The sequence below is a fragment of the Anser anser genome, assembly GCF_964211835.1.
Source record: "Anser anser genome assembly, chromosome: 3".
Taxonomy (NCBI): domain Eukaryota; kingdom Metazoa; phylum Chordata; class Aves; order Anseriformes; family Anatidae; genus Anser; species Anser anser.
This window is the reverse complement of record NC_139722.1, coordinates 12,132,361-12,150,345: the sequence shown is the minus strand read 5'-3', so window position 1 is coordinate 12,150,345 and position 17,985 is coordinate 12,132,361. Positions and strand designations below refer to the sequence as shown.

Here is a 17,985-nt window from a genome sequence, read left to right as displayed (position 1 = left end):
CTGTAGGGCTTTTTGTTCATCTTTATTGACTCTATGATACAAGACTATTAAAGATGATGAGATCTGCTCCACTCATAAGATAAGAGAGCTAACTTATCCAAAGGCATGTATGACTAATCCTCCTTTGAATTCTCACCGCTATACTGAACTCTTTTTGCTATTATTATTGTTATTGTATTGCCTGTTTGCTAAGGATTGAGTAGCTGTTATTGTTTATTCATGAAAGCCTACAAACTGATTTATTTAACATGTTTACCAGAATACTTGGGGGAAAAAGTCAAATCTATTACTCATATTCATTACTCAGTGTGAAAAAGCAACAGTTGTTCCCCAGTGTGAGCTAGTTACCATAATTATAATTCTGGGCTGTTAGATTACATCAGTCTACATTTTTGAGCGTATTTTTGAGGTAATGTTTATTAATGGGAAACATTGGTTCTGATACATCCCTCCAGTTATTCCTTGCTGCATCTATAAATAGACCTTGTATTTTCCTTCTTGCAAGTGTATTTAGTTGGACTTTCAGGTTTTTAGAGGATTTTTGTGTCTGAGGGGAAGAATTCAGATGGACTTGATTTTGAAACAAAATTGCAGTCACCAGTACAGTGAAGGCATAAGCTCTACACTTGTCATTCTCAGAATTTTATGTGTGATGTCAGTGGTATGGATATCTTCAGTTGGTCTGGTGCACAGAGGGTAATCTGATCCGAAGAACGTGTAACTACTCCAAGCTTGTGTGATAAATAAAGCTGTAAGGACTCAACATTAGAGAAGTGTATTGCTGATGTGCCTTTATTGTCTCCTTTTCAGCTGGCTTGTAATTATGTTATTGAAACTTTAGTCATTATGGTGATGTCAAATAGTACATGCAATGAGATATCTTAGTGATGAAAAATGGGCATGGATAGCAGCTTTAAAGATGCATATTGATGTACCTTTTTTTTTAGTAGAATTTTCTTCACCTTTTTAGATAAAGCTCATTTTTAATTTAAAGGTCACATTCTCTGCAGTTTTTAGAATTTATTTTATGCTGTCCTTTTGTATGGCTGTTCTTGGCAGGTCTTACTGCATTCTAGTGTTAAGCCATTTATAGACTGAGTATATGAATAATTGTAAGATCTTAAAGGAAACAAGTGTTGGGTAAAATCTTAGCTGACTGATTTATCAATAACAAAAGAGGCTGCTCTACCCATTATAGCTTTTTGCTTCAGAGCAGCACATGATGGCTTTCTGATTGCAAAAAGGAGCTTCAGCTCCTTTTCAAAGGTTCTATGTACTGACAGATTAAAGTTACTCAAGAGTTTCACTTCATTACTCCAGCAGGCCGATGCAGAAGAGATGCCTGCTTCTCACTTCCAGTGCTTTAAATCAACAAACAGCATGCACCAGTTTGTACTAAAAGGTTTATGTTTTTTCTCTAAAGTGGGCCCTTGCCATCATGTCTGATACCTGGAAGGATGGATAAAACCACAGAGGTCCACTGCAACATGATAATACAAAGTTAGCACTAAGGAAACAATCTGTTGGGTAATTTCCCCCCTCCAAACATCTGGTTCATTTAAATTAATCTCAGAAGCCTGCATCCCCAGGAGTTTATTGGAGTAGGAGTTAGGGATGGAACTGGGGGGAAGCTCTGCTCTGCTAGATGATACTATCTGCTTTAGCTGGCCAATAGCATAAAAAGGAGAAACCTTTGGGAAACATCTATTACTGAATATCGCTACTATCAATACCCATGTTTTATCTGCATTGGCTTGTGAGCACAGTCAGTAATAGCACAGCAATAGCATGTCCAGGGAGATGGCATCTCTGCATAAAGACAGGGATCCATATGTCTCACAGGGAGGTGGTTCTACGTCTCTTTCTACAGATGATAAAAGAACATAAATGATGGAAAAAAATAATTTATATACAATGAGGATTTTCCCTTCTTCCTGAACCCCATTAGGTTCACATGGGTCCACTTCTCAAGCTTGTTCAGGATCCTCTGGATGGCATCCTTTCCTTCTGTTGGATCAACTGCACCACTCAGCTTGGTGTCATCTGCAAACTTGCTGAGGGTGCACTCAATTCCACTGTCTATGTGACTGATACAGATATTAAGCAGCACTGGTCCCAGGACAGACCCCTGAGGGACACCACTCATCACCACCCTCCACCTGGACATAGAGCCATTGACCACCACTGTCTAAGTGCAACCTTCAAGCCAATTCCTTACCCACTGAATGGCCCACCAATCAAGTCCATACCTCTCCAATTTGAAGACCAGGATGTCATGTGGGACCATGTCAAAGGCCTTACCATGTCAAAGGTCCAGGTAGATGACATTGATTGGTCTTCCCTTGTCAGCGGATGCAGTCACTCCATCACAGAAGGCCACCAGACTGGTCAGGCATGATTTGCCCTTGGTGAAGCCATGATGGCTGTCTCAGATCACCTCCTTGGCATCCCTGTGCTCTCCCCATGCCACATGTCTCCACTTCCACTGCCTGTGCATTCCTTCTTACACCTCAGTCTGACCAGCAGGTCCTTGCTCAGCCATGCCAGTTTCCCACCTTCCCTGCTTGATTTCTTACACATGGGGATGGAGAACTCTTGTGCTCTAAGACATGTGTCCTTAAAGAGCTGCCAGCTCTGATCAGTTCTTCTGTTCCTGAGGACAGTGTCCCAAAGGATCTCATTCACCAGTTCTTTAAGCAGCTGGAAGTTCACTCTTTGAAAGTTCAGGGTCCTGACCCTGCTCTCTGCCAGCCCCATATTCCATGAGATCACAAACTGAAACAGGGAATGGTTGCTGCAGCCCAGACTGTTTAGTGAGTTCATCCGCACTGGTGAGCACGAGGTCCAGTAACGTTTCTCCTCTGGTTGATCTGTCTAATACCTGGACCAGGAAGTTATCCCCGATGCACTCCAGGAATCTCCTGGGTTGCTCACAGCCTGCTGTGTGGCTTTCCCAACAGACATTCAGGTGGCTGAAGTCCCTCATCAGGATGAGAGCGTGCTAGCATGATGCTTCTTGTAGCTGAAGCAGCAAGGCCTCCTCAACAGGCTCCCCTTGATCAGGTGGCCTGTGGTAGGCCCCAAACACAAGCTGTCCTTTATTGGTCCAGTCCTTAACTTTTATCCACAAGCTCTCAACCTGTTTGTGACTGTTTCTCAGAGGCAGCTCTTTGCAATCAATCCCTTCCCTAACATAGAGGGCAGTACCCCCACCCTCCTTCCCTGCCTTTCTCTTCGGAAAAACTTGTAGCCTTCTATTCCAGTGTTTCATATACATATGCATGATCCCTAGTACCGGAATGTATTTCATAGTTTTTACACTCTAATGGGATTGCCAGTCTTGGCGTTGACCTTTTAAAATGTTTGTGCTTTAAGAGAAAGCCTAGATACGGAAGAAAATATGTTGTCTTGCAAAGCTGGAATCCTAAAACCACATTGTGTTGAAAGAGTCCTTTTTTGTTATTATTGTCTATGACAACAGAATCTGAAGGTTTGCAGATGGATGAATCTCTTAAGCAGGTCTGTACAATTTTTTCAGAAAGAGACCTGAAAACCTATCTGCTCACAGCTTTGTTGCACAAGAAAAGCTTTGGAATAGACCTTGAAGCACTTAGAAATGTGGGCCTATTTCCAATTTCAGATGATTAGAAACTTCATTTTAGGACAATTCCTCTGTGACTTGTTGGGTTGCTTTCAAACCCAGTACTGAAAACAAAAGTCAGTAAGATGTGCCTAGGGACAGCAAGGAAAAAAAAAAAAAGACGATACCAAGTCACTGCCCATCTACCCCTTATCTATTACTTGAACTATTGCCACCATCCTTCCTGCATCTCATGTCAAACACTGGGGTTCTTTCCATTTCCTCAGCTTTTCTCCCTTTTGTACTGCATTGAAATCTTATTGTGTAATACATGATTTTAACAGCTCTGATCAGGTATCTGTTTATGTGCCAAAAGCTTAGGGACACATATATGGTCTCCAAGCAAAGAGCTGTCAGGATTCACCTGTGTTGGTTTCCAAGCACTCTATCATAAATTAATGCCCTTAGGCATTGGTAAAGGTTTGCACTTTGGGGTACGAAACAAAAAATAACCACTCCCAATCCATTCCCCATGATTGGTTGGGAACAGAGGGATGAAGATGGGGGTTATTTGCATACAACTCCACAATGACTGATTTAGAGACGGTGGGTGTAATCCAGACATTTAGCCTGTTACATATGTTCCTGTTGGGATCGAGCTACCCGCTAGGCATGTCTGGAGGTGCAGGCTGGGGTTCCCTCTTCTGGCCTATGCTGGCAACAAGCAGCAGGGCACACTGATTTTGTGGGCACTCAGCCCTTCCCATTTTCTGTCTTTGAATACTTGATACTATTCTCAGCAGGGCAAGTTCTTGCAAAGTGCTTGTGGTATCGTACAGCTTTCATCTTTCTCCACTCCTTTGGTCTTTCTGGACTGTGAGGGTGCTGAGGCACTGGAACAGGTTGCTCAGAGAATCTGTGGATGCCCCATCCCTGGAGATGTTCAAGGCCAGGTTGGATGGGGTTTGAGCAACCTGGTCTGGTGGGAGGTGTCCCTGCCCAGGGCAGGGGGATTGGAACTGAATGGTCTTCAAGGTCCCTTCCAACACAAATCATTAAACGATTCTGTGATTTCAGGTTTTAGTTGTCTTCCTTGGATTAAAAGGTTTATGGACTGCCCTACTGTCAAAGGTTGGATGAGCTGGAAAAGATATCTGAGTCCACCAGTTCCCAGCTCACTGGAGTGATCTGTACATGTGAGGGAATTGGTAGGTCTCCCCAGAAGCTAAGGCTTTTTGTTGATAACTCCTGAAATGGCAGGTTTTGCACTTAGTATTAAGAAAAGGAATTCTGTAGTTTAGCACTCACTGAGTTCTTGAGGTTCAAATCCTCAGATCTCTGATACTCCCAGCTACAGCCATTTTCCTTCTCTTTCTGCAGTTCCCTTTCTGCAGTACTGAGTTATAACAACTCCATCGTGTTTAAGAATTTTAGGAGGGCATGTTACATAAAGTGTATGAGACATTTCAGGCACGAGGATCTTTTCTGTGGTTCCATCTGCATCTGTTCATAAGATGGATATCTCAGACTTTAGTGACTCGTGTTTCAAATCCCTTTTTGGCTGGAAATAGCACTTACCGATGCTTCTATAGCTCTATTCTTCTCGGAAATTTGCACTAAGGGCTTCACAACACAGCAGGCACAGCATTCAAGTTAATACTCTGAACCTTTGGAGCCAAAACTCACTGGGAAATTAAACCCTTTTTTCAGAATTCGAAAGAAGTTGGATGATCTTTAAGGGGAAAAGAAAAATAAAAAAAAGAAAAAAGAAAAAAGAAAAAAAGAAGTGTCCCAGATCAGTGTATTCTCCATCTGGTATGTTCCCAGATTCCTAAAGAGATAACATAGTGTCAAGAAAAAGGATGTAATTAGTCTGGGGCATAGCTACAGCACAGCAGGGTCCTGACATTGTCATAGCCCTGTGCTATCACTGACCTTGGGGTAGTGGAAGACTGTGCCAAACTTAAAATAAATAAAGTGTTCCAGTGCTGTTTTTCAGTTAAGGAAGATCAAAGAGAAATAACATTTAATTAGCCCTGGTCCTCGAGTTATGCATTAGCAATACTAATTGTTTTGACGACAATTCTCTCTGAAGATTTTTTTTTGTTGGCACTGACTAATAACTGATCTGCTAGCATATTGACCTATAGCACTACCACAGCTCAATTAAGTTTCTCATTGTCCAAATCTAATCAGAGAAAAGCTGAGATTGAAAATCAATTCATTTCCTGCTAGTTAATGACTAATTCCCCACAAATGTGAATATAGAGATTAAGTTTTCACGTTGAAAGTTTTTTAGAGGAAGACCCTGCCAGATGGGTGTTTCAGAAGAGGAAGTGCTGTCTCTTTTTTCCCATCCATCTTCCTCCAACCCCTTGGCATATGCTGGCTGTAGCTTGTGCTGTTTTACTGTGGGACTCGCTTTGTCACAGGCTTTGGTTTGTGCTTGTTCGCTGGTCTCTTAGCCTGACCTGTATCTCACATAAGTGCAAGGAACCAGTACTGATGATCCAAGGTCTGTGCCTGAATTCTCAAGTATTTCTTTTCTGCATGCTCCAAATGGACATTTCCTCAGTGGCTACAAACATGTTCAAGACAGGGTGACTTAGGCCTCAGTACTAATGTAAGAGCTAGTCACTGTCCCTGGAGGCCTGAGAAAGATACAGACTCTTCTCTGATCCTAACTGAACCTGTATAAGTCTTGAATTTTCCCACTGAATGGGAGAAATTTCATGGCTCTTCCAAATATTTTTTCTTTATGTGAAGAACTGACAGCTACTTATAAGCCTCCAGGTGTGTCTATGCATGCACACATGTTCACAGCATTAAAGCTACTGAGCAAGAGACACAATCAGTAAACATCCATGAGATCTGGCAGCTCTCCCCTGTTCTTGCTGGCTCTATGACTCCCACTGCAGCTGTATCTGAAATAGTCACAATCTTTTGTTGTGTTGATCGCCGCACGCCTCTGAGGTAAGGATGCATCATGAACTTACACGTGGAGAACTGAGACCTGAATCTAAAAAGTCATTTGGATTCTGGTATTTGGTAGTCCTCAAGATTATCCTTCATAGAGGCTCAGCCCTGCAGCTCAGCTACTGATTATTTATTTATTTATTTATGCCTGTCCTAAATCCTTGTCTCAAGTCTTTTTAACATTATTTCATTCTTCTCACATCCTTTGATGAGACACATTTCTCATGTTCCTATATCCTTCCTGCTCTGGAACTGATGTTTTATCCCTGATGCCTTTTTTTTTTTTTTTTTTTTAATTGATGCAGAAAATACCTTGCTGGTTTCTGCTTTGCAGCAGTAGCAATGAATTGTGTCAGTGTTGAAAGGCTCAGGTCCATACCTTTCAGCTGAAGCCCAGCTGCATGTGTATCGATCCACTGCAATCCTATGGGGGTAATCTCTGCCCTGATACTCAGCAGAACATAATCAGACTCATATTTTTGGACAACTTGAGAGGAAAACTTGATTATAGGCCTCAGAAGGAATCAGGCTGATAAAACCCATGCGGACCTGTAGTACCAGGTTGTGGTATTACATGCACAGACCTTGAGTTTTCCCATTGTGACAGCCCTGCACCTTTTGTATACATAAAGCACAATAAAAAGAATAGAGCTGAGACAGAAAATGCCTTTCTCCCAGTTACCTCGCAGGGATACACATGCGTTTGGTGAGAAGTGTTTGGGTATGTGTACAACAAGCCAGGAGGAGTTAATAACCCTTGAAACACTGAATGGGAGAAGAGGGTAGAAAGAGGAAATCAGGTCATATTATGCTCTCAGTAAAGGCAGCAGCAGGAGGAACACAAACATGAATCTGACTTCTGAAGTGGTGCAGCTACGTTAACACACGAGAAAAATACATCGATGCAGTTGCTTCATTGCCTATTCCATCAACAGAAGCTGCAGTCTTAACATATGGGCAAGGTAAATGTCATCATCTTGCAGTTTCTTGGGTTATATTAGCGTCTGAGAGTAATACGTGGAACTTGGATTTCAAAAGGTACAAACTCTGATGCAGTAGCACCATTTTTATCCATTTATTTGCATTTTGGAAGGCAGAGAGAACACAATTCATGAATCATGAACAGAGTTTATTAGAGGGCTATGCTTGCTTCTTCCAGCTTCATCTGCAAAGTAAAAATAGCTAGGAAAAGATAATTGAAATGTTCTCCACAAAACCCTGCTGCTATTCCCCGCAGTTTTCACATGCATCATTAACCCAAAGAGCCCAATCAACCAGCCAATTTTCCCCTGGCTTTACCTGTGATGGAGCAGAGACCTAGGCTCCCCCACGAGATCCACTAGTGCAGCACTTGCTTCAGCTCATGTGGAGTGGCACAGCATTGCTTCTGCCCCACTGAGATCAGTGCTGTAGCTGGGGGTGGCTGTTGAGAGAGCTTTGGGAGCTCTCCTAGGATTTTTCTGCCTAACAGAGTGATGAAGCAAGGTGAGGAGGAACATTGGATAGGGAGAAAGTCAGAAGATGTACCACACATCTGAATGCCATGTCTGGAAGTGTTCCTAGTGTTCCCACGTGTTGCAGCATCACATCTCTAGCACAGCATGGAGGCGTCCAATTCCACTGCTTGGAATTTCAATGAAATTGAATCCTAATAGCCTTCACTTGATTTCCAATGTATATGAGCAAAACAGCTCGGCCCATTTAAAGGCATGCGATGCAATGGTGTATGTGTGCCTTTCTGTGCTGATGGCTGCTGCTCTGTGGCTGAGAACTGGACAGAAACGTCCACATCTCTGGGATCCAGATCAGTTAATGCTGGATCAGATTGTTAATGGAAGCCTGCATAGCTTCCAAAATTACTTCTGCTTTCATGGAGCCAAATTCATGGATGCTTGTTTGCCTGACAAATTTGTGCAGTAAAGTTCTGCCTTGGAAAGCTCTGAGACTCAAATGCTCAGTGGTTATCTACATTCGTCTAAATGCTTTTTCATTTAAATGGCAGTTGGGGATAGTATCCACAGAAGGATTTAGTTGGAATATGGTGTGAGTAACTGCCTCTGGAAACAGGATCTCCAAAGTCTGCTGAAAAGACCTGTGTGAGGAAAACCCTTGGAAATCCTAAGGCAAAACATTTGGACACCTTAGAGTGGTGGAAGACCAGGCTATGTATATGGTTGCTCAGCACCCTTCATTGCCTGTGTCCCTTTCTGTGTTTTGCCTTGGATGCCTAAATGCCCTAGGGAGTTTGGACTTAAACACCAACAATTAGTTATGTTTCAGTTCATTAAATATCACTTCTAATCGTAAAATGGTTTGTGTTGGAAGGGACCTTAAAGATCACCCAGTTCCAACCCCCCTGCCGTAGGCAGGGACACCTCCCACCAGACCAGGTTGCCCAAGGCCCCATCCAGCCTGGCCTTGAACACCTCCAGGGATGGGGCATCCACAGCTTCTCTGGGCAACCTGTGCCAGTGCCTCACCACCCTCTGTGTGAAGAATTTCCTCCTGACATCTAATCTCAATCTCCCCTCTTTTAGCTTAAAACCATTCCTCCTTGTCCAATCTTTATATGCCCAAGTAAAAAGTTTTTCTCCGTCTTTTTTATAAGTCCCCTTTAAGTACTGAAAGGCCACAATGATCTCCAGGTCTCCCTGGAGCCTTCTGCTCTTCAGGCTGAACATCCTCAGCCTTCATAAGAGAGGTGCTCCAGCCCTCTGATCATCCTTGTGACCCTCCTCTGGACCCGCTCTATCAGCCCCACATCTTTCTTGTGCTGGGGGCCAGACCTGGACGCAGTGCCCCAAGTGGGGCCTCACAAGGGCAGTGCAGAGGGGGACAATCACCTCCCTCCACCTGCTGGCCACACCTCTACTGATGCAGCCCGGGATGCAGTTGGCCTTCTGGGCTGCAAGCCTGCACTGCTGGCTCATGTTGAGCCTTTCAACCTCCAGAACCCCCAAGTCCTTCTCTGCAGGGCTGCTCCCAAAGAGTTCTTCTCCCAGTTTGTACTCCTGTCCAGGATTGCCCTGACCCAGGTGCAGCACCTTGCACTTGGACTTGTTGAACCTCATATGGTTCACGTGGGCCCACTTCTCAAGCTTGTCCAGGTCCCTGTGGCTGGCATCCCTTCCTTCTCTTTTATCAACTGCACCACCCAGTTTGGTGTCATCTGCAAACTTGCTGAGGCTGCACTCGATCCCAGTCTGTCGTTGATAAAGATATTAAGCAGCACCGGTCCCAGGACAGACCCCTGAGGGACACCGCTCGTCACCGGTCTCCACCTGGACATAGAGCCATTGACCGCCACTCCGGGTGCGACCTTCAAGCCAACTCCTTATCCATTGAATGGTCCACCCATCAAATCCATGTCTCTCCCATTTGGAGATCAGGATGTCATGTGGGACCGTGTCAAAAGCCTTACAGAAGTCCAAGTAGATGACATTGGTCAGTCCTCCCTTTTCAGCTGATGCAGTCACTCCATCACAGAAGGCCAGCAGATTGGTCAGGCACGATTTGCCCTTGGTGAAGCCAAGCTGGCTGTCCCAGATCACCTCCTTGTCCTTCATGTGCCTTGACATTGCCCTCAGGAGGACCTGTTCCATGATCTTTCCAGGCACGGAGTCTTTCCAGGCTCACTGGTCTGTAGTTCCTCGGGTCCTCCTTTCTACCCTCTTTCAAAATGGGAGTCATGAAAAAAAAGGGGAGTAAAAAATGGATTAAAAAATGGGAGTAACGAATAGTAACATAGGAAAACCTTTGACAGAACTAGAAGTAAAGAAATGGTTTCAAATTTAGCATTAACATTCATAGGCACAGTTCAAACCCCACTGAAGTAATTAGATTATTTGCATTGGCCCATACTGCTCTAGTGTCAGGCCCACACAGTATTTAGCATCATAACATTTAAGAGGCAGATGAGCTTAAAAGAGAATTGTGAAAATTACCTAAGATAAAGTAGAGTTTAAAATATGTTTACTGGGGGAAATGCTAGAATCCAAATCTTCTTTCTCCTAAAGGAATTCCTCAACAGCTGATTTGATAAAAAAAGGTTTGTCTCTTTCTGATTCCTCTAATATTAGTTTGGGCAAGCTGTTCCCAGTTTGGCAACTCATAGTCCCCTGATCCCCAGTGAGCTATATCTGGCACTTTTCACCTGAGCTCCAGTTCAGTTTGTCTCAGGCAAGGAAGGAAGCATATGTGGGGTTTCCACATCCAGGCCGAGACCTTTCAGCAGGGGAAGGATGTTGCATCATCCCACTGCTGGGATTTTGGAAAGCCTGGTATGTAGGCAAGCACTGAAAACACTGCTCAGCCAAAAATATATGGAAGATAGCTAGGAAAAGGCCTAGTCTGAGGATTACAAGAAGCCTCCCCATTTAGGACTGTGAAAACTTCTCAATTAAAAATAATTTAAGCTCAGTGATCCTTCTGCTCCCCCTACATCCAATCAAGGGAGAAGTTTCTTTGATGACTTCAGGCACCTCTTCAGAGGAGCCACTCTCCATTAACCCAAGAGTGATGCATGACACATCCCCAGCCGATGCTGTAGCTCTCACACCTGCAGATGTGGGCTCACAAGCAAGGTCCTGCTTGGCCTTGCCCCGTCCTGCTGCTCCCCTCCCTCCTGGTCCATGCCACCCGTGCAGGGATGCTCTTTGCCAGCACTCTCCACTACAGCATGGGCATGGTTGCAGCTCCCAACCTTTCACATTCATTTCACTGTCATTGCTCTGGAGAATGAGACTTAACACGAATAATAGTGGCACATTGTGCCTTACCTACCCTTATTTTGTGCATCCTCAGGAACTCTTTGCAACATGGGTTTTATCTATTTTAAAGATGTATCAGTCCTGACCTGCCCTTGAGCTCTGTTCCCAAGGTAGTCAAATCTCATCCAGAAGGACAGAAGTACTGGGTCATACAGGCTATAAAAGGGCATGTTCTGCCTTCTGCTGTGTCCTTTTGTGCTGTTCTGCTTATGCCCCTGTTACATTAGGTTTCAGTTTTGTACAAAAAGATGCTGGCAGCCCTGCACTTCACCCCGGTGCCAGAGCAGGCACAACTTTCCCAAAGGGTCCCAGCCATCTGAGCCTGTAAGTCTTCTCCTGTTCTCATGCCTTAACACATGAAGTGTAAGAGTACAGTAGGTTATATTATATTACTTTTTTTTTTTTTTTCCTAAAGGACAGAGTTGAAAAGGAACCTGTCTTCTTATCTCACCAGCTCTTGTGTTTGTATGTCAGATTTCTGGCAGGAACCCAGAGCTTTGTCCTCCTGAAAAGCTACTGTGCAGCATCCCACATTATTACAGACATCCCCCTCACTGACCAAAATACTGCCGCAGCTTTAGCTCATGATGAAAATATCCATCGTGCTCATGCACTGTGGTTTCAAACAGATTTAATGCTGTGGCTCTGCAGAGTGGGAAATGTATCTGATCCAGCTTAAAATGATAACACTGACATACATGGCTGGGGATAAGACCTCGTCTCTGAAATTGGTCCCTCTACAGAAAATATGGTGGGTAACAGCTGTTACAACTGTTAGGAAAATACACTTCAAAGGGCTTCTTTCTTCTGAGGATCTGTAAGATGGGACTTGACCAGCAGCAATCGGTGTCTGAGTTCAAATTTAAGAAGATGGCTACAAAACCTATCAGTCTGAGCTTCCAAAAGAAGCCAAACTTTCCAATTTTCAAAGTGCTCATTTTCTCTCTCAAAGGTGAACCGTGTGGCTAGAAAACTTATTAAAGGGATGAAAGAAAACCTAACAGAGTAGATAAATAGAATATACAGCTACTTCCTAAAATGTATTTGTAGCAGGAATTGTCTAAGGCTTTTCCCGTGGGAGCCAGCTGCACCGCCTGCCAGTTGCAATCCCTTGCAGTAGTCTTTTACTGACCCTTGGAGGTTTAAGACTTGCTGGGTGGCAAGATTGCATTTACCCTCCTCTCAGCTGGTCCCAGCTCTGTCACCTTCAAGACATTTTTCTTCTCCTCCAAAATTTAGTGGTAAAATAAGAGGGACTTGTATTTTTCTCTTCCTTTTTCCTCTCCTAATTAGTAGCTGTCTGTAGAGAACAGTTTCTTCACACACCAGCTTGTTGAGCTAACCGGTCTGGGAAAAAGCACAGGCCAGGAAAGAGATGGGACTAGACAAGCAGAAATAAAGAAATGACCGATGTTTGGTCACCCATAGAACTGAGTGCTGTAAAAAACCCAGGCAGGTAGAGCTGGCCTTGATTTTTGGATGTAAAGGGTAAAGCAGGATACCTGACTGGTGTGTAAAGTGAGAGTGCACTTTTCAGTAGTACCGCTGCAGCAGAAGCGAACTGCTGCCTTTAACGTGTAAATTCATCACCTGGGCAGGGTTTCCCGAGGAGGCTGAGGATCCTACGGACCTGCCCGGCTGCTGTAGGCCCCTGAGAATCCCGGTTGTGTTTCTGTGCTTGTTTTTGAAGCGTTCAATGAGCCTATGCCAGAGTGCCATATGAGGCGAACTAAACCACCCTCATATTCCTTCCTGCCAGAACTGGTGTTTGTCTTCCAGTGAGCCTTGTCTCCCATTTCCACTTGGCTAAGACTAACATAGTTAACAGCCTGTTTTTAATGGGAAAAAAAAAAAAAAAAAAAGACCTTTACACCTTGCTAAGGCTTCGCTGTATCTTAATGGATAAATAATATTTTGCCAGAGCTGGCTTCTTTTGCTCTGCAATTGTTTCAGTTTTCTTTTACTTCATTTCTTATTAATGAATCATTTCAGAATGGGCCAATGGACAATGGAAGTCTTCAAGCAGGTTTCTAAACAAGCTTTGACATTGTTTTTGAGTTGTTCTGGGCTAAAAATAATACAAACCAGCAGGTACAGACTGGAGAAGAGTGTCCTCAGTCCCTAAAGGACCTTTTACTGCATTTGCTCCCCAGAGGGAACCAAACAGAGAAAATAAAAAAGGCTTCAAATCCAATCGTTCCCCTTGCTAAGCTGTAAATGCCACCACCTTTCTCAGCTCAGAAGAGAAAAATTGTTGTCCTGTTTGCGTGAGAAAACTGGGAGGACGCTTTTCTCCCTGTTACGTGAGGTCAATGTTGTAAGACAAGAGAGAGGCACAGCTTGCTTATGCTCAGCTAATGAGGGACTGAATTATGTGTTCACGTTTCCCCATGAATAATTTAGAAATAGTCTTCGGCATCTCCAGCCACTGACCCCTGCTAATCCCCCACTTCATCTTGGGGCTCTCGGGTATTTCTGAGTGGCTGCCACCTCTTAGCCATTTTCATAGGTGACCTTCTTCACTGAAATTCAGTTCTTTAGTTCTTCCAGTATACTTCAGCTATGGGAGAAGGAGCCAAGAGCCAGCAGCCGGATGCTGACCCATACAGATTCAAATGAGAAAACAGGAGCTCTAACAGCAATGTTAACCTGAACAAAATACCTCTGGAAAAGGGGTTCGGCATGTCCCCCTCTCTCTGTGCCTCCAGCCTATGCTCCTGAAAAGACATGTGGGAAGTGAGATGAGCATATTTGACACCACTTCTGGGATAATACAAAATCCTTCATTCCGGTAGGGTAATTCACAACAGGGCAATATTCTGAATGGATGGATGTGGACAGAATTTAGCCCTGCAATATCTTTTGAGAGCAAGAAGCAATGTTTGCAATGATTGTAATGCCACTGAGCCAGAGAAGAGATCACATTGTAATCATACCTGTACAGCACTGCAAAGGTTATCCAGAATTGTGTCTGAAAAGTTAATATCAGAGAAAATAAGTCTGGAGGTAACTTTCAGGTTACGACCCCTTGGGCACTGTGCTGGGAATACAGAAACAAGCATTATTTGCATCCAGTCCCTTCGCTGCAATTATTTAAACTCCCTTTCTTACAAGATATATTTTCTTGAGACTGGGCCACAGAAAGAAACAGAAACTACTGCTTCAAATATCTTAAATCATATTTTTTTCAGAGGAAAAATATCAGCCAAAAACCTACATCTGATGGTCATTTGAAATACTTTGCTAAGTGACTGTCAGTGTTCACTGATAGTGGATGTTAAGCATGAACAGCATTGCCCTGTATTGCTTAACTGAATCTCAGTTTTCATCATATGCATTTGTATTGTGTTGTTGGCAAAAGAGAACATATGTTCCTGATTTTTCAAGCTATATGTGGATTTTTTAAATAAATAAATTTTTGTAACAACAAGCCCACACATCTACTTGCTTGCAACAATCCAAGGGCTGGTTACTGATAAGCAGAAAAAATACTGTTAAAATTCACCTTGGTTGCTGTATTTCATAGTCTGACAATAAAGGCAAAAAACAATAACAGTTGTAAATGTAAATGCTCCGCAGAATTAGCAGCAGGCATACAATCTGAAATAGTTTAAAATGCGGTGTAGATCAGACAAGAATGAATGCCAGCCTGGCTCTGCCACTCAAAGCGCCGTCTGTCTCCCTAGCACTGCACTACCCCAAGGTGTGTTTTCAGCACTGTTCACAGCATTAAATAGGATTCAGTCATCCCAACTCGTTACTGCTCAGGAACTGCTTCCTCCGAATAACATGGGCCATGAGATGAACTGCAAAATGCCACAGGTGCAGCTTGAGCCTGAGACAGCTCTGCTCATCTCTCTGATGGGGTTGAATTTAAATCACTGGGTTGAACTTCCAAAGCTGAAAGATGGCAATCTGCATCAACTAAACATGTTTCCTCAGAAAATTGCTAAAAAAACATGGAATGTATGGAATGTAACTGCTGCTTTACTTATTAGGTGCAATCTCTAATTTGTACCCGATTGCATTTTAAGGGTCATCTAGTTAAACTAGCCTTTTTTTTCCCTTACAATATCTCTTCAGCATTAAATCTATCTGTAATACATTTTGCAGTAAACAAACAGATTTTCATAGGAATATTTTTTTTAATAATTATTACACTTTAACTATTGCAGTTTACATGTTTTCAGTTTTACACAAAGCCCACCAGCAAATCTTCATAAATGTCTTACTTCAGTATTTTGCAGGCAGGTGCGCAGTGAGCTCCCTTGCATTACCCACAGTTCAAGTTATCATTTTATTTTGCAGTTCTTTCCGTATGGAGATGCTTCTAAGTTTGCCCAGCATGCCTTCCGAACCTTTGATAAAAATGGAGATGGGACCATCGACTTCAGAGAGTTCATTTGTGCACTGTCCATCACCTCAAGAGGCAGCTTTGAGCAAAAGCTAAACTGGGCCTTCAACATGTACGACCTGGATGGTGATGGTAAAATTACAAGAGTGGAAATGCTGGAAATTATAGAGGTGAGACCAATATGGCACTCAAAAAGAACATGTCTGAACATTAGTAAAGTTTAATTACTTTTTCACATACCTTTTAGACTTTAAGCACATGAGACTTTGCACTCTATCATTAAAAAAGTGCATTCTATATATATATATATCCTATACTGACTCATGCATATGTGGTACAAACACACTAACATTTTAATAGATGTGTAATCTTTGAAAATTGCTGCAAGTACATATGTGCATATAAGCTCTTAAATATCAAGAGGTAAATTTGTTTTCTGATGAAAGGATTAAGCATAAAAACAGCAGAGCAAAGGATTTACAAAGCCCATCTCAAAACCACTTGACACCCATGAAATTACTGTTTTGTAGCTTGAGTGGCTGAAAGCTTAATGGAGATTAAACGATTGCAGAAATTTACAGGGATAACAACGCAGTATTTTAACTGAGCTTTCACAGCTTTAAGACGACCGTCATATATAAGGGGAAGCGTAGTTTACCTCCCTAGTCATCTGCCAGCTACTAGCCACCATGGTTACTGCCTGACTTTGCTCACATGTATGCATGGAAAACTTTTGAAAGAAGATGACTTCTAAAACTGTTTATTCATAGCTTATAGGGGATATCTCAAGGGAGTGACTAAAATGAAACAAATAGTTCATCCAGGGAATAGGTTACAACAGCTTTGCACTGTAAAACAGAAAACAAAAGAAATTTACTCTAATATACAAAATGCAACCATTTAAAGAAATATTTAAAGAAGAAAGTAAAATCCATTCTTCCTTGTTTTAAGTGAAAGGACATCAGATTCTTAGAAAAAGAAAAATCCTCAGGGAAACTGGCAATCAGGTTATTGTTAGAATATCATTCCAGAATTTGAACATATCAGGAAAAAAAATCCAGTTAATCACATGTTGAATTTTCTATGTGGTTTCTTCCCAAAGGCCATCTACAAAATGGTGGGCACTGTGATAATGATGAAAATGAATGAGGATGGTCTGACGCCTGAGCAGCGGGTAGACAAGATCTTCAGTAAGATGGATAAGAACAAAGACGACCAAATCACACTGGATGAATTCAAAGAAGCTGCAAAGAGTGATCCTTCCATTGTATTACTCCTGCAGTGTGACATTCAAAAATGAGCTTGTGTACAATGCATCATAGACTGCACAGAAGTTTAATGTTCCATTCAGTTTGCAGCTATTTCCACACACACAAAAATTTGCTTGGACTACCTATAAATGGACTTGCTTCTTGTGTTTGAAACACTTGTGTGCATGAGAATGTCATTTGCTAAAGAATTTTAAAAGTATATATTATAAAAATAAACTGCCACAACGTGATGTGTGCACTGTCATTTCATAACAGCCCTATTCCTCTGAAGCCTGTGCAGCAGTCCTGTGCTGCAGTGAATTATATTATTTATTGTTCATGTTTTACTGATGCTAGCTCTGTGTCTCCTAGACTGAGTAATGTTAGTGACACTGAATTCCCACGGTAATGTTAACTGTTTATTATAAACCATGTCACCATTCTGCTGTAAAGTAGTATTGGACAGACAGAGGGAAGACTTCCTCAGTTCTTGAGTCTGATCCACACGTGCTTGTATTGTCAGTGGCTATAAATGTACTTCATTTGCATGCCTTTTAGGTTTGCCTTAATTCTTACCTCATTTGCATCCCTTCAATCTGGAAAGAGCTATGTCAGAGGAATGCAGTATAAAAAAGCAAATCCTGCTAAAATGATCCCTTTAAAAGTATATATAAATATATATATATAATGTTTAAAATATTGTTTTATTGGAAGTTTAAAGGTTTTATTGGAAGTGTATTGATCTTTGCCTGAATTTTCAAAAGCTTCCACAGAGGTTGCAATATATATGTCCCAAAATAAATTTATAACATTTGACCTTTTCCCCTAATTCTTATTTCACGTCTTCAGCATGGTAACAGAAAAAAAAAAAAAGTTCTATAATTATCTGTCACTGTACTACTGGGAAATGTATATATTTCATTATGAAAGCATGAAGAAAACTTCTTTGGACTCACTCGGTACAAGAGTCATGTTAAACAAAACCAACAGTTGTAGTGCTTGTGTTACCAACAGAGCAGCTGTTTATCCTCTAAGATGTTAATGCTAAGATTTAAC

General features: G+C 42.3%; 1 protein-coding gene across 8 annotated transcripts in view; it reads left to right on the top strand.

Moving 5' to 3' along the window:
• The window catches only part of VSNL1 (visinin like 1), an 88,498-nt gene extending 70,748 nt beyond the window's left edge, over nt 1–17,750 (top strand). For all 8 annotated transcript variants that reach the window (XM_083827974.1, XM_083827980.1, XM_083827978.1 and 5 more), the window contains exons 3-4: nt 15,634–15,849; nt 16,782–17,750. In XM_083827974.1, the coding sequence (XP_083684100.1) occupies nt 15,634–15,849; nt 16,782–16,979 (414 nt within the window). In that variant the 3' untranslated portion in view covers nt 16,980–17,750. The remainder of the gene's footprint in view (nt 1–15,633; nt 15,850–16,781) is intronic.
• The last annotated feature ends 235 nt before the right edge of the window (nt 17,751–17,985 follow it).